Raw genomic sequence first — 26135 nt, 5'->3', positions numbered from 1 at the left:
TAATATTTGTATTTCAGAATTTAAGAAGCAGTTCTGGTCTGCTACCAGTCATTTAGCATCAGGCTCTTTCTGCCATGTAGCTCACGGGCAGCTGGGTGATGGCTGTCAAAATTACAAGCAGACACAGCAGGGACAAAAGGGGAGAGGGAGGTTAAATGACCTTAAGTCCCATGCACTTCATAAACTGAAGGGCAGGGCCACAGATGTACTTTCTACCCATCCAGAAACAGAAATAGCAAAGGACAATGGAGCTCAGAATCAATCATACCCTAAAAACGGATGAAGTAACACCAGCTCTCATCTCTGTGCAGGCATGAACCAGGATGATCGCCTAGCACCAGTAGGAACCTGCAGCTGAGGGCAAGCCCCCTTGCCCTGAGTAAGTGAAATCTGCTAGTTCACTCTGGCCGTTACTACCGTTAAGGGATCCCTTTTTTTGTTCGTTTGTTTAAAGGAGACATAAAGGTCCACCAATCAGTAACACGATGTGTTCTCAAACGCATAAAGTTGGGGTACATAGGCTAATAGCCTTCAATTCAGTAATCTGTTGTTTAGTATCAGAAATAGGGGTTTCAATTTTGGGGAAATGAAACATTCAAACATAAATATTTTCCTGTAATCTAGCTTGAATTCCAATTCAAATGGAACCTCTCCTCTAATTACAGAATGGCATGAACGTTTCTAAACTCAAATACAGCAGCAATCCCTAAGTATCCCCAATACCAATGCCCAGAGCTTTGGCACAGCTGCCTCATCGCCCCAGCGTTACTGGGAGGAAAGACTAAGAACTCGTCGCGAAGGGATGAGAGGATGAAACAACTGGTGAACACCAGAGTTTGAGGTCCTTTCCACAGCACCCCACCTTCCAGGCCCAGCCCCTTCTTCCTCACCATCACACAGACTCGCAGCAAAGGACTGGCAGGCTCAGAAGTGATTCGCCTGTGCTGCTTAATGTACTTACGAACTTATAAGCAACTGGATACACCCGGATGTCTATTTCTGGCCTTTGAAAACAGTATAGGCACTGCAAATTGAGATAAATAAAAGGGGACGACCTGGGCAAGTTACCTAATACCAAGAACATAATTCATTAGACTAATAAGTTATTTCTGATAAATGGAATCTGTATCATTTCCCATGCGTTTCCTCTAAGTGTCTGTTTGCTTGACGTGTGAAAACGCTAGCAATCTAAGGGTTAACCGCAAGGGAAGAATTACTGAAGCAGCTCGATTGATTAAATTGATTTAACATTGAATTGTATAAGTGTTACCTTGTAGGGGGTTGTATAATGATCAGAACTTCTAAAGGAGAAATATTAAACATAACATACGATGTCAACATTTACAGATGCAATCTGTATTATCCACAGTCTGCAGGCTAACCTTTTTCTCTGTTGAGAGCAGATGCCACACTGAATTTGCAGATTGATTTCTGTGGATCAGCTATCCCTATTGTGTACCTCTGTTGTGACTTGCCCTACTTAAAAGTTTGCTGCCTTCTCCAATTGTGATGTTACATTTATGGGTAACTACTCTTCTGTACAGCCTTCTACAGGCTACGCTGTACCACATGCAATTAACTCTCTCAAGTCCCAACTGTGAAAGCAGAGAAAGAAAACACTAATGCACTCTGTTGCTTCAGTAAGCTCTAAATGAATCACGCTGGGAAAAAGGAAAGATTTTAATCAAGTTCTTCAGTATTTTGGTATTTAATTGTTTGTGATGGCAGTAGGCTTACATAACATTAAAAACCTACATAAAAACATCGGAAAACTAGTATCATATAGAAAGGAAAATAAATTGAATGCACATGTGGAAAAACTTCCAAGAGATGTTTGTACTATGGTGTCTACAAAGCAGCCACAAAGTTTAATGGAAACACACAACAACCTTCTGTACACGCAATAAGGCCTGCACTAATTCACAAATGTTTTCTTTAAAAAAAAGAGTATTAAAAAAAATACACAGCAGACAAAATGACTGTCTACTGTGCATTTGAATTTATCGTCTCTCCACAGCAGTACATACATAAACATGTGGAAGAGGCTATACATGCACAGAGAGTTCTTGTTTTTAACTGCTTCTAACATCTCTCAATCAAGGAAAATTGTTTTAGCTTCCTCGTAAGGTGCTAGTCTACAGGATGTAAAGCTGTCTTTTTCAGACCTGTTAAGCGATGAGGACATTGCAGGGTTCTAGGGTGGTACGCGTATGCGCGTGTGTACGTGCGTGTTGTTTTATTTTTACTTTGTTTTCGCAGTCTGGACAGCTACAGGGTCCTTCAGGTTCTGTTCCCAGGGTAGCTTCCCACATAACCATTGCAGCATGCAGTAGCCAAGGATTTCAAGGTCGCCTCGTCTGGATGGGGCTAAAATGTGGGGAGGGAGGGGGGAAGAGGAAAAAAAAAAAAAAAGATGAAGAATAAGAACCTCTTCTTGGGAAATAGAAAAGACTTTGATTGAACTAGTGTTGATGAAATATGAAAAAGCCAAATGGGCAAAGTGTTTTGTTTATTCAGCTGTATTAGACCTAAAACGCCCCGGCATTTGGCCACAGTCCACAGACAGGCAGTGACTTGTTACTGTTGAAGTAAGGGTCAGTTTCCTCACCTCCTCCAACTTCATCCTTCCTCAGTCTAGCCTGTCACATGGACTTGATCCCCATGGCCTCTGACATGATCCAGACAGCCCATAACTGAGTACCAACACTTTCTCAAAGAGCCAAGCAGTAAAACAAAGAAATAAATGTCTGCTGCTAAATTGCTAACACATGTTCCAGGAAGTCCATGGGGTCCACATTGGTCATGCAGGGACCCTGTGAGTGCAGACTAAACACTGATGGCCTTTCCTGTTCTCCTACAGAGCTATTTGAACTTGGATGATATGACAAAACTGCCATCTAGTGTACATTTACACACCAAAGCTGTCTGCTTACAAGTACCATGAACTGTTTGTTTAGAGAGTTGTAGCACAAGGTAAAACACACTTGCTGTTTAGCAAGTCCTGGGTAAACTTACCACTACTGCTTCCAAAAAGGACGTTATTTCAGGAATAACTTACTCTTACCCTGCACACCCCAAACAGATACACTAACTCCAGAATACATATACAGTAGATACAGTTAAATCAAAAATCAACCCCGTCCCCAAACATCTTCTATGCAGAAAAACAGATAACTGAAGTTAATCTATAGATTGACTTTTCCAAGAGCAAGACGGCGGGGGGGGGGAAAGTGCAATACTAATAGAATTGCTATCGCTTGCTGCTATTCAGAGGAAATCAAACTTGAAAAAACTGAACAAGCAGGACGGCTGCAATATTTCTTTGTACACATTTGACTTGCAGCCTATAGTTCGCAAGTCAAGACCGCATGGAATCTGCAAAACCAGAAAGTATTAATTGTGATTAAAGACAGACAGATGTAGAAGTTAAATTTATGCTTTTCCAAAATGAATTTGAACTTTCCAGGAATGAAAGATCTCGGATTCGCTCAGTACTTTTTGTCTAGCGTAAAGACTAGTAGTTGAGCATAGTGCTGTTAATCCAGCTGTAAACAGATATCGTATTTTATGGGCCTTCATTAAATAAATTCCAGAAAGTCACTCAGCAAACTTATCTTTTAATTTAAAAAGTCATCTGCTAAAAGCTACGGTGCCAACACATCATAACTGTTTCTTGTTACCATACACACATTATTGTAAAAGCAGAAGATTAGTTCTTATACATTCTCTATCTTAACTGCTATTAGACTGTGGGATTATTAAAGGCCCTTCAATCTAACAGAACGCTACACTATCCCTTGGGTGTCGTTTATTTTCTGCACTAGATTCAGCAACGTCCTAATGCAAGACTTGGCTCTCATATTAAAATAAAAACACAATCTCTACCACTTGCTGTTCTGTAGTGATTTCTTCAGCCATAAATCTCCTGTTAACTGTGGAACAATTCCATTCATACACATGTGTTCACAACTCCTTTTTCCATTATGGCAATTCCAGATTATAACCATATAAGCCAGCATTTTTGATTGCAGATCCTCTAATTTTCACACAATGCTTTTCTGGCACCTGTTTGTGTAAGATGGGCTACAGAAAGTGGCCTTTTGAGAAAAATTGTCAAAATTACAATGGACCACTTTTTTCCACTGAGGGGCTAATTGATATGCAACTGTAAATAATGCTAAGTCAATTAGATTTCAGAACCTAACCTAAGAGAACTCGTTTTCTGACAAAACAGTCCCCAGAGAGTAAAGTTTACTTCACAGTTAACAGTTTGGCCGTGACTAATTACCTTCTCTCTCACAGGCAGATCTTCCAGCCATTTCCTGACTAACACTGGGGCAAAGCCATCGCAAACAGGGAGATGCTGCAAGTAAGACTTTACTAATACCTTCCGAAAGCCACAGTAGTCAGCTGGGGGGGGAGGGGGGGGAAGGTACATGTAACTTAAGACACGCATAGCTAAAAAATAAAAGGGGAAATGTTTTACAGAGAGATGGTAAACTCACGTATCACTTTATCTCCCAGGTCACTGCAGGTGTTACTACATGAAGACATTTACACGTGTTTTTCATAGAACCGCATGAAAATGTCAACGTTTGATTATTTGACTGTACTAGCTTGTTCTTTTTCTCTGCTCCTTTGTCAGCTCGGTATCAGAGATGCTAACTTCCTCAACTTTTAAAATCATTTAGATCTTTATAAAAAAAGTATTCAACCAACTAATCTTTAATGAATTAATATTATCTATGAACAATGGAATAATTAGATTTTCACCCCAAATAAAGCGGTAATACATACATTTCAATTATATGTTTACTTGAAAAAATAAATCTGCTAATATGATTGGGGATTACAAGAATCTTGACAAACATCGACGGAGAGAAGTCAATCTGGCTTCATTTTAAATGTGATAGCCATGCAAAAATACAAACGATTCTGCTTGATAATTTGTCACTGTTACAAGAGTATACATTCAAAATAGTACTTACATAAATCAAATTCTCTTACTTCTCTCTAGACTAAAAACTTGCTGGTTCTTTTTTCTTTCTTTTTTAATAGATATTTGATTTCTGCTTTTCTATTAACCAGGCATTTTTTTATTATTATTTTAGTCTCATATGAAATACTACTTAATGGGAACATGTTGGCGATATTTTATTTCACAATATTTTTATAGGTTAATTTTTTAATTTGAAGATTTAAGGCCTGATTCTATCCTCATTCCTGCCAAGATAAATCAGGAATAACTCCACTGAAGTTAATGAATTAACAACCATGTCAATGAAATCGGAGTCAGGCCATAAGAAGTTTTATGTACACCACAAACATATACTCAACATGCAGGCACAGGGTACAAACGATAACTCAGAATAACATAACTGAAGCAATTCACCCTGAGAAGAAAATATATTATGTATCTCTGTATACAGGATTTGGCAGCTATTTGAGCCCTTATTTATATTCAGATTACTATTTCAAAATAGATGATAAATGATATCACACTAGCCACAGCATGCTCTCAAAACTACACTGCTCCCAAGAACTCACCTGAAACCCATGTCAAAATGGGAGTTTTCCTCTATGGCTCTTATTAAGCTAACTTTCTCAAGCCTTTTGTAAAGATCTAGGAGGCTAACGAGTGACAGATGAAATGTTCTTCTATTATTTTTAATTAGCACTGTTACATTATAATTTGACCATTAGTGTTTCTTTAGATTGGAAGCTTTTCATAAAAAGGATCATTTTAGTTGCTCATATTGCATCTACATGCAGCGGAACCTCCAATTCTCACTGGCATTACAGCATACAAATTCATGTTAATTCACAAACAAATATAACTCATACCATAGCCATTAATCCAAAAGCCCATAAAGGAAAGGAGTGTTAACATGACCATGGAGAAATATAATTATGTTAAAAATACATGTATCACCATAATATTTTAATAAATAAACTAAAAGCGATATAACTTTTAACTCAAGGTTGAGATGATTAAAAAAACAGACAAATACAAGACTTGTCAAAAACCAGGGCCTATATTAGGGGCAGGAGAAAGAAGACGACCAACAAAAGCTAATAACGAAGTATTGCTTCCCCGAGGTACTGGTCAGTCTGAGGAGTTCACTGCAGCAGGATAGCGACTAACTGAATAGAGTGGGTGGCTACAGGGAAAAGGTTAGATAAATATAGTTAAATTGTGAAAGTTCGATAAATTTTACTGCTCGGAGGCCATTCTGTAGAGTTATCCAGTCTCAGGCAGGGCAACTGCCAGCAGGGGCTTGGAACGATCTCTCCTCCCCTCATGTACAGTTCTGCACTGTTAGCTTGGCACGTTGCTGAAGCACTCACTGACAATAACCACCACCACGGAATGCTGGAAAGAGAAATAAATCCAGTGCAAACATGGTGTCACCACAATGGGACTACAGCTCTTCCAGAGAACTCAGTCTGGGACATGGCAATGAGCTACTTCTCCTGTGCCAGCTATGGTCTCTCTCCTAAACTCGGATCCTACAGCTGTACGTTGAACTGGTCATACGGCTGATCGGCACGAAACCTGCTGCAGAGCTGGCAGGAGCTCCCGCAGTTGTTCACAGGGAGGATACAACCGTGACTCCCCAGCACTGACCTCGCCTTGGGTCACAGAAGTGCCGTGCTGACAATATCAGCCTCACAGTCCTGAGGCCTCACGTCCTCTCAAAGGCAGCATCAAAGCTGGGAACCACTCCGTACATCAGCACTGTCCTGTCAGTCACGGGATGCAGACCCAGCACAGTAGTCAGATAACTCGCTTCAAGACCCACAAAAGCAGCGACACTACTGGTGCTGTCCTGCCGTGGCCAAGCTCATGAGCACACTGTGAGCCAGCAGGTCTTGCAGACCAGAAGTTCCCAAACCGTGATTCTCAAACCTCTTCAAATAGCAGAGCTGTCCTGGACAACCACAACAGCCTAACATGCAGACATGTGCACAGCAACCCCCAAAAAAGCAGTTACCCGTGTCCACTGACCAGCAGGATCTAACTGCAGAGCCTCCTTGCTTTGCACTTGCTCTGCTGCATCCATAATAGAAGAGTGCAGCCAGCAGCAGGATTCTCCCCTAAACATGGACAGAGAGTGAATAATCATCAGGACTGGTGGAATGGGATGTGCTAAAAGGAAGAGGGCCGGGGTCCTGATTTGGTGGGGAGAAGTTTAGGTAGTGGGCAGGTTGGAAGATGCAAGGGAACCTCACCACAAGATCTGAGTGGGAGATAAAATGGTGGTGGCAAGAGGTGCAGGTACCTGGTTGAAAGTAAAAGGTTCCAAGCTTGCAGTAAGGAGAACGTGTGGCAGGAGAGTGGGGACAGGAAGTTTTACTCTTCTTTCACATCTGTGTGGCAGAAAAAAAAAAAAAAAAATAAAAAATCACAAAGGTAAGGGGCTGACAAGCAGCTGCGAGATTCACTAACTTTTTGAATTCCTGGTGTAGAGAACGAGAGCCAAAATTGAACAGCCAATTCCCAGCCACACTCATCAGTCGTGCTAGAAAGTTGTGATGCTCATCATCTTATTTTGCTGCTTCTGGACATTCTTGGCAGGACAGAATAAGCTTACAGAGGTGGTTACAGGAACCTATTCAATCTTCTCCTTGCTAAAGCCTGACTCTTTTTTCGCTTACAATGACCTCCTACAAATGCTCCCTCTTCTGCTGGGCACACATTTCTAATCCAACACTCAGAAACGAAAACATCTTTTTATTTATTTCACACTGCAAAATTCCACCCATTTTTCGCCAGACCGGTTATATTTTCCTTTTATTTTTAGGATTTACAGTTTGTCCTGCACACAGTCTTTGGGAAACACATACCAAACTGCAGCAAATCAATAATTCATTTAACCGACAAAAAAATCCAGCAGGCTCCCTCTGACTCCTAACTATACATGGACAGATGCCAAATAAACCTCTTGATCCAGAGCCATTTAGAGCTCTGTTCTCTGGAAGCCACGCAGGCTCAGAAAGAATATGTTTCCAGGCATAGGTGTTTATTCTTGCACATCCTTCCTCGCAAAATGAACCCTGCATATATTCCAGTCAACCCCTACACGTAAAAGAAAAGGGAAAATGGACAAGTGTCGAGCTACGTTTTTAATATCAAACAGCAACGGTTCTGTCAGACCAGTAGGGAAAATAAGAACAAGAACTGCAGAGCTTTCCCTACAATCAGCGCGACGCCTGCGTTGCCCTGTACAAACACGTGTACCAGCATTTGGACGGACCTCAAGGAGCACGTGTTGCAATAACCCAGTATGAGGGGCACAAAGAACTGGCTAAAATCTGGCATCAAACACAGCTGCAGCCGCCTTCCCCAACACAGCAGATGAAAATAAACAAACACACTTTTGCTCGATGAAACCAGCTCAGACAAACCATATTCACCAGCTACAGAAAAGTGACAACCTGTGGACCTAATTGAGGCAAACGTCATCAGCCATTCTACTTATCCTTACGCTTGTCAAAAGTCATCGCTGCTGTCTTAAGCAGCTTTTACTATTCCAGAAGTAGATATAAGTCCTGCGAGGATTTTAGCAGGCCCTCTGCCCAATGCGAGAGATGGCAAAACTGCTAATAGTTACTGTGAAACATTAAAAGGAGGAGGACAGTCATCTTGAAAGCTATGGCAAACACAAATACCTGCTGGAGGGAATTCAACACAGACAGTTCATACTCATGTTCATCAATGATAGCAAATTAAAACTGGTCTTACGTACTCAATGCACAGGACTGGAGTATTTAAAAAAAACTCAATATGTTAAGCGCAGTATATCTCCAGAGAAATTAGGTATTGACTGCGTGCCTCAGTGAGTAGAAAATCTACAAAAATCCATAGGAGGCATTGATCCAAATATTACTTTTTAACACTAACTATGTAACTATTTTTTAAATGTACACTGGGTGCAGATACAATTCTCTTTAATTATCAATCAACAAACAAAAAGGTAATACTGTTTATACAGTGTGGTCTTTAAAAATGAATACAATGAATACACTCAAATATTACGCTAAAACTAACAATGCAGTTCTGCCATATGAAATTTGCATCAAAATAAAAAGGGTTTAAATTTAAAAACCCCCACATGCTGGTCACAATGAGATCCAGCCACCAAATACAGGAGTGCTGATGGTGTGGGCCAGATCCTGTGGCAAAGCCCAACTTGGGCCCTGACTTCGTTCAAGGTGAACTCCAGACACAGACAGGGTATGTAAGTGAGGCTGCGGTGAATGCTTGCAAACACGCTACAAGTCTGGAAGCCCCCAAGCAGCACCGCAGCACAGAAGAGCCAGCCTGTGGGGCCGACACACACTGGGCAGAGCACAGGTGAGCCGTGCAAAACTGAAGACAAAACCGGCGTGAAGAGCCGAGATACGAGGCAGGGCAGCTGCTCCCAGCCTTTCCCAGCTCAGGGGGAATTCCTCTTCAGTTCCAGCACAAAGCCAAAGCCGCCGGCACCGCCAGTGTACACTGGCATGCGCTGAAGTAACTTGTTTGAAGGCGGCAATTCGTCATCAGCTGCCACGAGAGCTACAGGTCCAACTCGGCCCTTACCAGAGGCTGTCAGAAGAACATGGACTAATTCTACCACGCAAAAGTGTTCCCATGCAGTGGCCGCTGACAGGAAACTTTCTGGATCTCAGTGGGCTGCGTAACCTGAAGAACTCCACAGAGAGCTTGGGGAATAAATAGGCAGGCAGCTGGCTTAATCTCTCGATTCAACTAGGGAAACACCAGTGTTGATCTGAATTAGTGGGAAGCGGTTGCATTTGATTGGCTTTATGCAAGGAGGTTATCAGCTTTAAGCATTGCCAAGAGGCACTTTTGAAAGCAACAAATTCAGAATTTTGTTTCAAGTTTCAGCATGTACCTCAAACTGCTGTATATCTTCAGGTAGGTGCTTTAGGAATAAAAGCAGAGCAAGTCAAAATGTTCTCATTTGTCTAGCTCAATACAGCAACTGGTACTATTCAGGGGGTTTGAGGTTTGAGATATATTTATGTTGCTACATACACTCAGGAAATGCCCTCTGGAAGTGATCTCATTTATACAAAATAACATTTAAAAATTGGAACTGTATTCCAAAAGCATTGAAATAAACATTCTACCCTGAAAAACGGGGTAACACCAGAACGAAGGCTATCTATGCAGCTTTAATTTGCCAATGGTGAAACAGTCTTTAAACACTTTCCAGAAGAGCACCCCACCTCACTTGGTACACGAGACTGCGCTGAGACTCCATCATGAGTCGGGAGTACAGGAGATTGTTGAGCAAAGAAGCCCTTTGCCCCAACTGTTGGAAGTTTTTTAGTATTCTGAAACATCCCCGAAACTCTAAACCTCACAACAAGAGATGAGGGAAACCAGTCGCTGTGTTCTGCCATCCGGACCCGTGCAATCTCTGACAGAAGTCACTGCAGACGCAAATTTTCCCTGGGATGTTGAGAGACCTGCTGCCAATGGGAACCTCTGGTAATTTGATCTTAAAGGATTCCAACTGTTACAAGGTCAGAGCTGAGACATTCAGTGTGAATGGTTTGGATTCTCTGCAATATATCAGATATCACATCAGGTTCTGCGGGGCCTTCTGGCAGATTTTCTGTTTGCAGCTATTAACAAGCAAAAAATTTTTAAGTGTAAGATGGTCCCTCAAGCTATCTTTCGGAATACTTTGTTTTCAGGAGTCCTCTGCTTTTCACCAATTCCATCGTGGCTTTAGCTACTTGAGGGGGTAATCTAACCCACAGATTGCAAAAGACAACAACTTAACTCACACTTGCACGTGCACACCCTTTGCCACCCAAGTCTGTAAACTTTCCCTACTCTTTCAGATAAAAGGAATTATCTGTCCTGTAATCACGTACCCATCAACAGACACCTGTCCGCTAGACAAACTACCTGCTGTAACTATCCAACTGCCAAGTCCCACGTACTCCGGCTTCCACCTATTCTTCAAACAGCATCCACATCAAATACTAGTGCACAGCCACATCGCTCACACTACCAGGAAAAACAGCCAGAGTCAGATCTCCAGAAAATGCACCGTATGCTTGGGAGGGCTAGAAGAGTCTGAAACAGATGCCCTCTTCACCGCAAAATATTTTTGAGCAGGTGAAATTGTGCAATTGTCTTAGCAGCAAATACTTGACAGTCCTATTTCATTTTTTCTAATGACCAGAGTTAAACGATTGCAGGTTTTAACAGCGCCGGCAAATTATCAAGACCCTCTACATTACATGGTCAATGGTCCTTTTAATAGAAAAAGCAATAATATACAGTTGTTTGTGCCAACTAAAACTCGTTAGAAAGTATTAGTTTAAGGTAACAGTTCAGCAGCTATTAACAAGCACAAATTTCTACAGTTATCACTTGCGACACGATGATCCTAGCAAAGCTGGCAGCAGAAAACCATTCCTTTATTTTTAGATGATCTTGGGGGTGAGGGGGGGAATAGGGGAAAGAAAAGTTAACAAAAACACTGTTTCGTAGCAAGAGTCAAAGTTTTTCAATAATCACCATTTTTTTCGCTAGCATAACATTAGAATTGACTTTTTGTCTTGCTGACATAGCAACTAAGAAAGTTGTGTTGCATTGACCATATTGATTGTGAACAATGCAGCCATCAGTGGGACTTCGCACCATATATTTTCGATATTGACCTCCCATTCCCTTTTCCATGGCTCTATGGGTCTGCTATTGGATTTGGACTGCAGTGTAATAAACAGCTAAGGTTTAATTAATGGTAAATGAATACAAGACATAGGTTATGACTTTAACTAATTAGGGAATTGTTGAATTAAGTCTGCCTTGGAATGCAAGGCAGTACAATCAATATCCAATAAAAGGACTATGTATGTAATTTACCTGCAAATGTGTTTCCAATACCATCAAAGTGAGTTTAAATAAGTAAGATATATGAAAGGCTACTGGAAAAAGATTTCAAAAAGTTAACACTTTATGGCTTCAAAAAAGGTTTTTCTCCTTGCAGAAGGAATGTCATCTTGAAATATCCTCTCATAACACAGATGGTGACACACAGACACAGCTCTCCCTAAAGGACAGTGCAGACGCGAAACATTTTTCTTTGACAATGCAACATGAGCAAATATTGCCTCTGCCTCTACAGAGTATAGCAAACACAAACCAGTACTCCCAACATAAACCAATTAAGTTTAATGGCAAGCTCTTCTTAGGGTGTCTTGGTCCGCCTTCCAGTACCATACGTGCAGCAGCCTTTCAGTTTTAATTGTGCTGCCCCCCTTCCTCCACCAGTCCCGGCAAAGTGTTCCCAGGTACAAGAAGAGGTCACCACACAAGGGTCTGATCAACCCTGAGCAATCCCCAAGACAACTTCTATTGTATACATCAGCTCACACAGCCTGATTACTCATTCTGTAATCACTTCTCTGAAATAAAAAAAAGAAACCTACCTACTCCCTTGTGGGCATCTACGCTGGTAAACTCTATTGTCCCATTATGGCCCTTCCTAGGATTTTCCTGATACTGTTTGTGGTTCCCATTGGGACAATATCTGTAGGAAAGTCCATAATCTGCAAGATAAACCTGGAAGACATGAACAGACAAATGAATAATGCTTTTGTCCTTTGAAAGTATAACCTTTATAATTAAGTCTTAAGAAACTGATAGGTTAAGGACAGCCTTAGATCTAAATTTTATTAAACCAAATGGTGCCTCAGGATAAAATATGTACAACTGGGGGCCATAACAGCTGCCCTCCCCATTTAAATCCTTCCACTACTATACTCTTATCTTATTTCAGAGTCGAACAGAATTTCAGTCTTTTTATTTTGTTCCTAAGCTTTCTCCTCTCCAGGTGGGCATCCAGACATCATAAACTGCAATATGCCTTTTATGTATCCTCACGTTGCTTATGGGACCCCTTCCTCTCTTTACTTAAACAGGCACATACGCGCCCCTGTTCAAATTTTCCATCAGCTGAGACTGTGCCATTTCATAACAGCAGTGCAATTTAAAAGCCAGAGGAAGCGAGAGGCAGCAGCTTTCCCCAGCTGGACTGGACACAGAGCTCCAGCACTAACAGGGGCCGTGACCACAGGGCTGCTGGGCATTAGCCTGACTGCAGTCTCATCTTTGTCAATGTCTTCATTGCCAGTTATGCCAGTAACTTCATACTGGCAACAACTATTTAAACAGAAAGCATAAGATAAAACAAAGCAAAACAAACTAGCCCCCCCCCCCCCAACCCTGAAAGCACTCTGAGTAAATCACTCCTGAATTTAAAACAAATTTTACAAAGGCACAGAGCCAGACTTCACTCTAAGTTACTCTGAAGCAAATCCATGGAGCAAAATCAGTGTAAGAGAAAAACATTTGGGCCCCCACTGTGTATATTGCAGCAAGGTCATGCATTCTGCCACATTTACCCTTCTGTGTGGGACAGGAGATTTTTTTTTTTCCAAGATGCTTCACTGTAGCTACCTAAATAACCAGAGCGAGGAAGCCCCGCAGTTCTGAATGATGTATCTGGGAGATGCACTTCCATATTCTTGGGACTTAACTGTGAAAGTATTAACTCACTTTAAACTTAGTCTTGCTCACTTTTGATGGTATTTGAAGCTGAAACCAGAACAGCTCAGGAGAGTTCAATTTTACTTTCTGTTCTGCTGCTGCCTGTCAAGACAAACCCGAACGTGCCATCTGGCTCCTATACCTCTATTTCTCTACAGGCACAGCACACAATACTACATCCGTGTCAATTCTGCCACTCACATAATTTAGATTAAGGGCACAAGTCCACTCCATGAAGTTCAGATTAACATGTTCTACCCTCCAACAGGGGTGGACTTAATACATGCACATGGTCAGTTACTGCAGTGCAGCTGACAAGCAGTAACGTGTTGAAAGCAGCCAGAATTTAATCACAATCTGTCCGCCCCACAATATCCCATAGGTTATTTTCTCACTCTGTCATTTTCACACTCCCACCTGGCCTTTGCCCCTTACATTGACCAGTTCTCACATTAGGTAATTGTGTTTTTTATAAATATCCAAGTATAGTACTTTCACTTAAAAAAATAAAAATGCTACAGACTGCTCTTATATTGCCAACGGAACTGATCTCTGGGGCAAAAGCTAAACCATCTAAAGGCACATAGAGATCATTTCTACTAAATCATATTATATTACAAAGAAAACCTCTTTCTCATTTGAACCTTAGTTTTGTTTCCTCTTTAGCTAAAAAATAGTTTATCCTATAAAAGTCTAAAATAAACTCTTCTGGCACTCACTTTTAATTTAATGATGTCACTCCTGGTGGAGGAGAAACAAACAAACAAAAAACCCTCAAGAAAACTTAACGCGCTATTTTCTAGCGCATTCTGTTGAACTACCGATTCCTGTTTGTGCTCCAGGCAGCTTAAATCCTAGGATGGCTGGTCTCTTGGTTTTACTGTTTCTGCTGCAGGATCTGTGCTTATTTGGAGCGTGTAAGCTGCGATGCAGCACTCGTTTCCTGCAGGGTGATGGCTTTTAAGATTACCGATGATGTTTTTCACCTGACAGACTATACAAACTGTGATACAAGATTAAAGACCGTAGGCACATTTAGAAAATCTGGGACAAGGCATAAACTTTGTTGGGTCGACCGATTTGATTTTCTCCTGCGTCCGTTCTCCAGCGTATTCCTGATGCTCTGGTACCTGTCGTAATTGCGCCCACAGTCAGTGTGAGGGAACTAATTTAAACTACCCTAATATCAAGTTTTGCGAGTCTTCTGCATCCTTTGTGAGCTGGGAAGGAGTAGGCTAGAAGGTGTATTGTTAACCAGGCTAAGCGGTACATTTTGGATTTTGCTTAACTATAGATTTCTGACATGTACAGTGGACCAGATACAATAAAATGAAACACAGAGCAGATTCCAACCTTTAAAAATTCAGGCTATGGCTTATATTAAAATGAGATTTTTAACTGTTAGAAAAAACAATACAAAAAAAGCATCTCTGCCAGCTCTCTGGTTCTGTCTGGGCTGGGAACGCTAGCTTATGTGATAGACACTCCCATATGGCAGCCCAGCCTTGGTGGTCTTTCAAACTATCTTAACAACAGGGCATCTAGAAAGTAGCCATGAATATTCAACCTTGAACCATGTAAAAAAGTTACTAGTTATCCTACAGATAAATCACAGTAACTATGTGCTCTAAAATCTATTTTTAAGCAACAGATTTGCTTAAAATACCTTCAAGTAGTAGCATCAGCAGAGCAGTTTTAAATTTATACTGAAAAACCCCTCTAAAAGTGAGACGCAGCTTTAGGTTATCCTGCCGTGACTGATGGTGGCAAGACCTGGAAACCAAGAAGCAATCGCTTCTTGAAGGCACTCACATGCAATTGCAACAACATCTATGACTGCGCCACAGTTTGCTCCAGAAGTTGGTCATGAGTGTCACTGTTCAGCTTACTGCTAGCTGAGCCACTAAGCACTTCCACAACTGTCACTCCAGATTTTTTCCACAAACGTGCAACTGATGGTAGCCTCTCAAGGCAAAGCCTCTTGGCCACCACCAAAAATCAATCCCCTTCAGCTTGTACAAAACCAGCAATGCACTGTTACAACCTTGCCTCAACCATTATCAGAATTACTACATTATTTTAAATTACCATTAATTTCATTTCATCAATTCTCATTATAACCCTTTCATCATTAAACAGATATATAGTTCTTTATAGCTAGTTGTCACTTTTTGACAATATAACACAGCGTGCCCTTCCAAATTTGCTCAGAACGCGGTGGGTAGGGGTAGTTAACAAATTTGTAGGTTGCTGGGTTTTTTTTAAGGGTATAGGGAGGGGGAAAAGAAGATGAGTATTGAAGAAAATTGAGAAAAATTAAGTCAGTGTTAGTATGTGTTTCAATACCATCTGCATGCTTTTTTTAGGAACAACAAAACAAATAAGAACAAAAAGAGAACAAAACATATGCGGAGTAAGATAAACAAGACACTTGAAACAAGAAATGGTAACGCGGATGATGAAGGTGCAACAGTGACATAAGCCTAGAACAGCTGGGTTTAGCTGTGTTACACTGTACGCTCCTTCCCCCACGCTTACTTATTTTAACCCTGTTGGTTTGGTTCAAGTTCCTCTTCTTTACACATCCCAGTCTGCACTACACTCAGCTGTGCTTAGCACGGTCTGTTATTAATAGATTTTGTTATAGATTAGGAGCCAGATTTCTGAAGTCTTCACACTTAATTTCATGGAAACATGAACGTGCCCATCTCATTGAAGTGAACAGCCACCCGGGCACAAATAACTCTTCATGTGCACAAGCAACCAGCCGTACCTTTAGCAAACCTCATGTCCTTTCTGTGCATGACTCCCTCACAGTGCTTTATAGCTGCAGTGCTAAATATCTGCTAAATATATAAAATTCTTATAACTTGCATACATTATGATATAAATCATATATATCACGGATGTATCGTATATGGCAGTGATCTGGGAAGTCATAAGCCTGGCACTTTGGATTCTCATGGTATTCTCTTTATCTTGAAGTACACATAGCAGGAGATTTATTGCTGAAAGGATAACAATACAGTGATTTTCTTTGTACATTTTTCTTTCCAATGGTTCCATTGCTAAGCTTATGTAATGCACTGTAAATAATTAAGTAGATACCTACTAATAAGAGGGAGATTGGTTGATAATGGCCACAGAGCTGTCAACTTCCGTTGGACACTACGCTACAAAAAGGCTACAGATGAAGTCCATCTTGGGGCAAGAAGTCTGAAGTACAGTGTTTGGGACAGAAATAGCATCTTTCCCAGAACAGAAGCCGAGGAAGGAGGAAAGCAGGGAGAGAGGGGGAGTAATTTTCTGTGACTTGTCAGTGGCAGGTCCTGGTGCTGGAATCAATTGAACTCCAAGGTATTTGGGCCACAACTACAAGAAGTTAAACCAGTGTAAGCAGTTCTATTCAAATGTAGCAGCAGGACTAATGAAAGAAAATTAAGGCCATCTGATTGTGAAGCTACATCTCAGACCAGGGGCATAGCCAGCATCCATGAGTTAAAAATCAACTGTTTCTGTATGGCATCGCTGCATACTGTATCCTTCCTAAAAACACGTGAAGGAGAACAGAAAAGAGTTTCATTTTGCTCAATTCATCTGCTCTTTAGCAAATCCGTCATACTGGACTAAAGAGCTGGAATCACAATGATTCATCTCACAATGAAAAATGGCTGAAAGTTGGAACTGTTTTCATGCATATTTTTCCCACACAATCAATGCGTGAGCTCTGCATCTTCTATGCTGGCCCACTGAAAGATGGCTGTGAAAGTTAACATTTTGAAACATTTTTGTATTCTTCTTTTTTCCTTTTCAGTTAAGGCTATCTATGATAATCAAGTCTGCGAGTTTTATTCTGTAACTATCGTGTCTAAGAAACACTTAAAATCAAAATCAGAACTGAGGCACAAATGCAATTAAAATTTACAGCTTAAAAAAATCCAAATAGGCAACTTCTGGTGCAGACTTGAGTCTGCAACACTGCAGCACGTCTGCCCATGTATTCCATGGGGGGAAAAAAAAAAAAAGAAAATACTACAAGGTAATTGTTTTGGAGAGGCATTCTTCCAAACCTTATTTCATTTATTACAAACTGTGATTTTAAGCTCTTGTCTGGTGACCTCTTGTCCCTTTTAGTAGTATCACAATTTAAATGAGTTTAATGGATTTGAATTTCTGTTTCAGCATCTGTATCAATAATGCTTATTCTGCTTCATCATACAAACAGTTACTACTATGCACCGAATTATCTTTAACTCGCCGCAATACTGAGACAGTGCTTCACTTGTTCTGTAATTTATACGTCTGATCACTTCAAGTTTTCTTTCAGGCCTCTTCGAGATTCATGGGCTGTGTACTTCCCTCAGTATATCACTCCTGTTCTGTCAGTCATTGTGCTGGGTCCATGTTCAGAAACATATTGACTAGAGAATTGATCTTTTGACCTGTAACTCACTGAATGGCCTCGCTCCCTTCTATTGAATAGATCTGCAGCAAGCTGCTCTTTGAGGTCAGTTGATTCTGATCTTCTAACCATTTCTAAACATCATTTGGAGGTCACAGAGTGACAGGACCTTTACTTTATTTGTTTCTCTGCCTTGCCACAGAAGGTAGGGGACAGCAGTATGGATTTCACACATTCTTTCAAAAAAGGGACTAGGATATTTATTGGCTGTGGTGTACATTTACTGAGTTAATTTACAGAAGAGAGAGTAGCAGCAGAAAGTCTAACATAGAAAAATGATCTTTTTTGGAACAGCAGGAAGTCGGTGACAAATTCACACAAAAGAGTACACATGAACAGCCACTAAATGATTAAAAAAAAAAAAAATGCAAAGTTGAGTATAAAGGTACACATGCTTTTTTGAACAGAGATGTATGTCTCTTCACCAAAACAGAATATGGAAATACATTTTGAATATATATATTTTATTTTTAAGAGATTAGTTATGGGTTTCTTTTAAAAACAGATTTCTACAATTAAAGGACACTTCCAATTTATTTTCTCTTAAAACCCTAGACCCTAAAGAGCAAGAACACACTAGCATAAAATTCTTAACAAAAACTCACCACAGAAATTGTTAGGTCAGACAGCTTTATTATGCCAACTCCCACTGGAGCTACAGGTGTCTCAGCCTGTATTCCTGAGCTGGAGTTTGCCACTGGCTAGACGCTCTCACTCCCTATTTATAAGATTAGTTTGATCACTTTACCTCCCAGTTCCATTGTTTTAAAAAAAAAAAAAAAAAAAAAAAACAGACCAAGGCAATCTAGCTATCCACCCTTTTAGCAAAGACAGAAGACAAAACACTTCACAGGCATTTGGTAGCAATAACAGTGTCCGAGGTTTTATCTGAAGCGTCTAAGGTTAGTACGAGATAGCCAAATTAAAACACAGCATCTCCGACAACAGTTTAGAGGATACAGGACAGGATATTCCATGTTGTTGCCACATTTAGTCAGTGGTAATGCTCCACAGAGCTTCCCAAAACACTGTTCTGGTAAATACATAATACATTCAGCTCACCAGCATGTTATAAAGAGAACTTGATTTGTAGAAAAGGCTATCGCAACATCATAGAATCATAGGATCATAGAATCGTTAAGGTTGGAAAAGACTCATAAGTCTTACGTAGGAACTGCACTTTTGGAATAGGAAGAAGCAACTTTCATGGCAAAATTACATGCAAATTAATGGCACAGGCAAATAGCCAGGACATGACAAATGAAAAATCATCTGTGCAAATACACACGTACTGTTCTGAATACCTGAATCTGTGTGAGAATGTTGTCTAGTACTGCTCCTAACCCAGGTAAAGAACATTTAATGAAGTATGGGGGCAGACAGCACATCAGAGTCAACAATTCCAGGGGAAGGACATTCAATTAGTGGCGTATGCAGATCTGCCAATTTGAAAGTTTTAGCTCTGTTGTTCGTGAGATTGCTCCTTCTTTTCATGCCCCACAAGCCACAGAGCATACATGTTTCAAGACATTGTGCAAGCTGTGTCTGGAAAACATTTTTTTATTTCACCAGAAACAGTCCCATTAAGCCATCTGCCCTGCTGTGTAAGCTAAATACAGTACACATTACCTTAAAACACATTTAGAAATAATCATCACTGTCTACGTGGCTGTAGACTGGTACGGTATGGTTGTCATGGCTTCAGTGAAATCGGCAGACCTGTGGCCACTTGCAGAATTTCTGGGGGCCCGTGACTGGGAAGTTTATCTAACTAATATCTGAACAGGTCTAAGTTTTCTTAAGCATACAGAAATTAAGGTTTAATTCATACCTTACATGTGCAAGCAAATATTAGAAATTCTCTCCCATTAGCACCTCTGAATTAGAACGTGAACTTTTTAAAGTGTTTTATAGAATAATTTCAGTGGAAGAGAAATTTTACTGAAACAAAATTCTACACAAAAACCTCTCAGCAGTAACATACACTTTGTACGTGCTGAGCTAGGAGCTACTTAAACTGGAATATCTATTGATTTCTTTTATTAAATAAATAAAACTTAAGTTATAATTCCACCTAAAACCTCTGTCCAGTAACTCACAAGTACCTTATTTTTAATCTGTCAATGAATTTACTACTTATGAAAACAAAATACTAGTATAGCACGATCTTCATGCAGACAACATGAGAAACAAACCAGAAAATCACCCCACAATCTGGCTAATTCAAAAGCAGCTGATCAAAGTCAGCTACATGTCTTAAAATTTTATGATTACTGTAAATGGACACTTCCAAAATGATTTCAATGTGAAAAACAGCAGCATATCTTGCTGTCATAAAAATACACAATAGCCAAGACAAAAGAAGTCATTTGAGTTATGTTAATGGGTTTGGGTAGCAGATCGTTTTGCCTCTAAATAGCCTCCTTCTTTGGATTCAGCAGGCTGGTAAACACCATAAACTCAGATTATGTACTGGCTGCTACCACTGTCTAAAAACACGGTTGTTTTAAACAGCCATGATAGTTTTTAAACTATGTGTCTTAGAAAGCTGAAAAGTTAAATTTGACTCAACCATTTAACTTGAAACTTGTAATAAAGCAGATATAGTTCAACTGTTCAGCCTCCAATGGCAGTGAGCTGTTTTGCAAGATCTGTTTCTTCATCACTGCAGCAGAAAAACAAAAATTGAAAAAAAAAAAAGTATTGCTTACAGCTAATTATATTTAAGTAAAGTTTGAGATGTCCTTTTTTCTTAGAAGATCTTTTTTCCAAGAAAAAAGCATACTTAGATTTTATTAACTGAAGAAAAGAGACATCATAAGAGCATGAGGAATATGACAGGATCAAAAGATTTGTTTCAAAACATTTCACCAAAACACGTCACTTTCAAAGATAGCTTTAGGCTTTAGAGTGTTAGAGAGCAGCAACCTTAATCCTACTTTCCTGTTATATCCACTACAACAAGCAGGACATAAGAGTTAGCGTCATGGAAACACAATTCACAACAATATTAGAAAGCTAGAACTTCCCAAGAATGAAAATACAATGGGCCACATCCTTAAACTCTACTACTATACTTAAAGTGGCATAACCTAGAACAGCAATTAGGTCCTCTAACTTACCCTCTTGATTAGTTTACCCATCCGTACCAGTACCCCAGTCAGCACAGCACAAAGGGAACAAAGCAGACTTTTGTCCTGCTGCTCTCTCAGACCTTAAGCTCCATAGAGCCAGTTGCAGATTTGTCGTGACAGGATGTGAATGTTCATGCACAAACACCTTTTAATACATGAATTGTTAATACAGAATATATGTCACTTAAAACTATTAAACAGTTATAAATACATTAGAGTAACAGTGTACATAAGTAAACACACTTACCTCGTGGGGATTGGTGTAACCCAAAAGTAGATTTGCTGCTTTAATGTCACCATGAACATACTCATTTTCATGTACATATTCCAAAGTATCCAACTAGGAAAGGATTTAGAACAGAAAAGAAAATATCATCATCTCCACTCGGCCCTTAACCCGACCAGCAAATATTTCTCTTATACAGTGAAATCAAGGGCTACACAGACTGAACTGACAAATTTGTTTTGAGTTAGGGCACAAGGAGTACCCACTCCGGCCACAGGGTCTGTTCCCACCAGGCACATAGCTGATGGCAAATCATAAACAAGCCATACTGCGCCATGAGGTATCCCTGTGTAACTACCTACCAGTACCAGCTGCTAAGGTCACAAAGCAAGAATGGAACTAGTACTTTACAAACGCTGGAGAAAATGTTGAGAACACTAAGCTCTTAAAAAGAACATATTCGATCCACCCTGAAGGTTTATAATATATTTGATCCTGCCAGTTATTATATGACCTGTATTTCATGTCATCATCCCCCTGCATCATTGTCCTTCTTCAGCTCCTTACTGAGGTACGACAGTTCTAATTGTTATTAAAAAACATGTTTGCACTTGGCAACTCATACAAAGAACAAACTAAGGCTGGCTTTTGGAGTGTACAAAGACTGTTACAAGTTTGTCAATTATGTGACTACAAAAGCCCTTCACTTGTCTTTTAATTATTCAGGTTAAAAGGAAAATTTCAAGGTGTCCAGTCTAAACCCCCTGCTTCAAGCAGGACTAATGTAAGTCAGATCAGGTTGTACAGGAGATTGAATAGTTAAGTTGTAAAAGTCCCCAAAGATGGACGTTTCACAGCCTCTGGGAAGCATGTTCCAGTGCTAAGACACTGTTTCTGTGGAAACTTTTCCTTTACACTCAGAATTTCTCTTCCTGCAACTTATGACCATTGCCTCTACTCCATTTGCTGTGCACCTCTGTTCCGTAATAGCAGTCTTTCACAACACAAATGATGTTACAAAGGAGCACATATACAATCTTCTGTTAGCGTATGCCAGTCTACACACATGTGGAAACAAAACTGATATTTGCAGACTAGCCTAATCCTGGCCTGTACAATCCCTGTGTTCAGCAAACACACTGAAAATTTTGCTTTCAGGCATGCAATTGTGAACTTCGACAAATATGAGTGTCTAATACAATACCTTTCAGACACTGAGGGAAAAAAAAAAATCAATACATGTTAAAGCATATGAGAATAGGCTTACACATCTCAGTCTAGACACACATTTTGAAGTGTATGGTCTATGTTTTAACTTATTAGGAAAAATTTTGGTTTGAGCCCACCAACTTCCAGTCTGCAGGGGGTCTTGATTTTCTACTTACATTTTATTTAAAAAAAAAAAAAAATGAAAAATAAGAAAATAGATAGCATTTACATCTGTTTAATTCTAAACTCAAGAGCTACCTAAAGGAACTGTATTAGAAAGATAATTTTCCAGTTGAACTCAGCAAGTTCGAGACACAGCAATTTCCTCTCTCTGTACATACCATTCGTGCCCCAAGTTGCAGAACGGTCTCCTTCTTAAATTTGCTTCCACAATCTTCAAATATTCTTTGAAGGTCTTCCCCCAGTCTCTCCATGACCATGAATCTATAGCTACCAGGAAATATATAAAAGGGAAGAATCCTTTAAGGCAAGACTGCAAGTTTGGATCATATTGAAAGGACTTATCTCCATTTTGTTGAAAATGGATCTTCAGTCAATTTGAGGCTTAATTACAATTCATTTTATTACCTTTTTCCCTTGTACTCAGCCAAGCCTGATCCCCAAAACACTGGGATTCCTAAACATCTTATTTTTTTGAGATTCATCCATTTTCTTACTGTAATAATAATAAAAAGATAACATTGGGTTAAAGGTAGCTAGATAATTTCAAATTTGGTGTGGGTTTTGTTGTTGTTTTTGTTTTTGTTTTTATCGAGCCAAGACTTTGAATGAAACAAACAGGACTTACTTGGCAGTTTGTGTAGCAAACAATTCAGACTATAACTTTACTGTGAAGCTCTCTACATTCGCTAAACAAGAAGCGGCTTTTTGTTCTAGCAATGTGGTACTTTCGTTCCCTTAGAAGGCAGATAAGCAATTATCAATAGCTGAAGAAATAATTCCTTTAGAAGCTCTACTTTCTTCAATACAGAATGCTTCAAGCTATCACAAGTGCTTATGTCTACCAGCAATCTAAGTCATCTAAAGTCTTTAGGACAGTTCCTATGAATAAATCACATCCATGCTTAAGTGCCTGCAGAATGAAGTGCCTTGATTACTACTAAATCCTGTGATGATTACACACACACTTAGCTCCAAACATGGAAATAGCTACTAGCAGAAATATGGTCACCAATTAGTCCACATAGTACCTCTGTTCTAAGGCTGGCCTCTCTCTGGAGTCCATTCGTTGTTGTGCACTCTGAAGCGTGCACATAATAAGTTTGGCACACTTCTGTTCTCCCTCCTGATCAGAAAGGGCAAGGATGACATCCAAGTGAAGAAACCTACAGCAATCTAAAATTATTATAGCACTAACTAGGATTAATTCAGTGTATATGAAATGAGTTGGCTATCAAGCTCTAAAGCAACAGTTCTTGTCAGAAGTAGTTAAACTCAAACTTGTCCTTAAATCTATGCAAATCAGAACTGATATATTACTTACTATGCTCTTGTTTTGCAGCCCTCTGGTAAAATTTCAGTTCAGAAAATAAGGGGCCATTTTCAAGATATTCCTATTGAGAAATAAATAAACTTAGTATCAAAAAAATGCATTAGAAAGACAACAGTTGCTAAAGAAAAGTGTACGAGAAATTCAAAGAGGGTGAAACCCATCTTTTTTCCCACCTCCCATATACCATGCTATCTGAAATGTAATTTTAGTAAGCAGCTAAAAAGAAAAGTTGTTTGGCAACACATTTCCATAAACAACGCAGATTCTTTCAGGAATTATTTAAGATACTATTTTCAGAAATATTGTAAATCAGGTGTGTTCAAGGTCATAGTCTGATCTTCCTTACTAAACTGTTGAGGGCAGTAATCAAGGAAAGGAAAGAATCCAGTCGAGGGAATACTGTGTGTCACGGAAATGCCAAATATATCCCCAAGCAGGGAAAGTATATCAAGATATAAAAAAATAAGGAAAAAAACCAAAAAGTTGCAAGCATGCAATATGGACTCAATGCTGAAAATAAGGGTAGATAATTAAGAGAAAGAACTGCATACAAGTTAACAATTTAGAAATGAGATCTGCACATTACCACTTTAATTACATGCACTGCATCATCTTCTACAGGAACATGAGTTTGAGGGGAAGCTGCAAAATGAGAAAGAGATGGGGATCAAGATGTATGCAACAAAATATAACTGCAAACAAATACCAAGCCAACATTGCATAGAGTGATCAAAAAAATACATGACAAAGCCAGCCAATATTTTGTCTGAATTCCTGCTTTTGGAGGTCAGAATTTTGCCAAGTTCAAAGAAAAACAAAACGAAAACCACACACACACAAGTTTTAATCAACAAGTACAGAAGCAATTTTAACCCACGTTTTCAGAACTCTCTCCCTCAATGCTAATTAAGGAGTAAGCAGGATGTCCCTACTGCACGTTTGCACCACAATGAGGTATTCCATTATAACCAACTATGTTTAAGTCATTCCAGTCAATTGGATAACCTCTGTATTTGGTTGCTGTCAATCCACTGTCGTGACAAAGACACCACTTAAAAGTTATGACCTACATTATGCCTCTAGACAGGATTGTCTGCTTTCCTCTATTACAAATTAATTTGGCCCTAGAACCTTGATTTCTATTCTGACATTATTTAGACACTGGCCTAAGTTAGGGATAGCACAGCCACCACCTGCCTAAAGGGGAGATGAGGGATTGTGCCTCTTAGTGCAAGCAGAGATTTCAAAACAATAATTGACCACATGTGCCAATTACAGCCCAGGAGACAGAACCTCTCTGCACAGACAATGCAATCCTATTTTCTTCTGACCCTGAGAGAACTATCAGCTCTCTCTGATACTACTGAGGCTACAGGGAGCTACACTGGGATTAAAATTTAATGAGACTAAATCATCTTTTAGAATCATCACTGAAAAAAACTAAAAAGAATACAGTTCCTAGGAAATAAGTGTCCCTTTCAAACTTCTTATAATGATCAAATACCAACAACAGTCCAGGTGTGAAACACTTCAACTATCAGCACACACAAAAATAGACTACTTTTATCCGCATAATAAAAATCAAGTAAACTTGGATCTGATCAAACCATCCAAGCTTACATTTTTTGATGGTCAGGGCATAAAAATGTTTTTACAATGAACAGACTCCTTCAGCTGCTATTTTCCTTCAATTCTATTCAGCATCTGGGTTGAACCTGGCAGCACACATACCCCAAACACCCGCAGGGTCCCCACTGCCTTCTGCTTGGCACTTCCCCATGTGAATGCTTCTGTGCTAATAACACATTAAGATAAAATGAACATATCCTAAAACAGTAGCTCTGGAACGTGTGAACTATTCATAGACTCAGATGAGTAGCAGTCACATTCAGAATACAATTAAAACTATCACACAACCTGGAAGGAAAGTTTGGTAAGCTTTGTTCTCACCATATTCTTGTACTGAACTGGGAATTAAGGCACAGGTGCTTAAGTCTTTATCTTTCTCT

At 39.7% G+C, this 26135-nt stretch overlaps 1 protein-coding gene across 6 annotated transcripts in view; it reads right to left on the bottom strand.

The window, feature by feature from the left end:
* VRK2 (VRK serine/threonine kinase 2) overlaps window positions 1-26135 on the bottom strand; it is a 47276-nt gene that overhangs the window by 10841 nt on the left and 10300 nt on the right. For 3 of the 6 annotated variants that reach the window (XM_087775553.1, XM_087775551.1, XM_087775555.1), the window contains exons 3-9: window positions 24713-24768; window positions 24118-24187; window positions 23202-23289; window positions 22955-23063; window positions 21426-21518; window positions 12463-12595; window positions 2247-2367 (exon numbers count right to left, since the gene is read on the bottom strand). In XM_087775553.1, coding sequence (XP_087631679.1) covers window positions 2247-2367; window positions 12463-12595; window positions 21426-21518; window positions 22955-23063; window positions 23202-23289; window positions 24118-24187; window positions 24713-24768 — 670 coding nt within the window. Of the gene's footprint in view, window positions 1-2246; window positions 2368-6995; window positions 7099-7283; window positions 7372-12462; window positions 12596-21425; window positions 21519-22954; window positions 23064-23201; window positions 23290-24117; window positions 24188-24712; window positions 24769-26135 lie in introns of all 6 variants that reach the window. The other 3 variants (XM_087775552.1, XM_087775549.1, XM_087775554.1) reach the window with 3 other exon arrangements.

This window comes from Nipponia nippon, unplaced genomic scaffold (genome assembly GCF_047370975.1).
Source record: "Nipponia nippon isolate SJK-2023a ecotype South Korea unplaced genomic scaffold, ASM4737097v1 scaffold_4, whole genome shotgun sequence".
Lineage (NCBI taxonomy): Eukaryota > Metazoa > Chordata > Aves > Pelecaniformes > Threskiornithidae > Nipponia > Nipponia nippon.
This window is presented reverse-complemented; position numbering and strand designations above follow the sequence as displayed.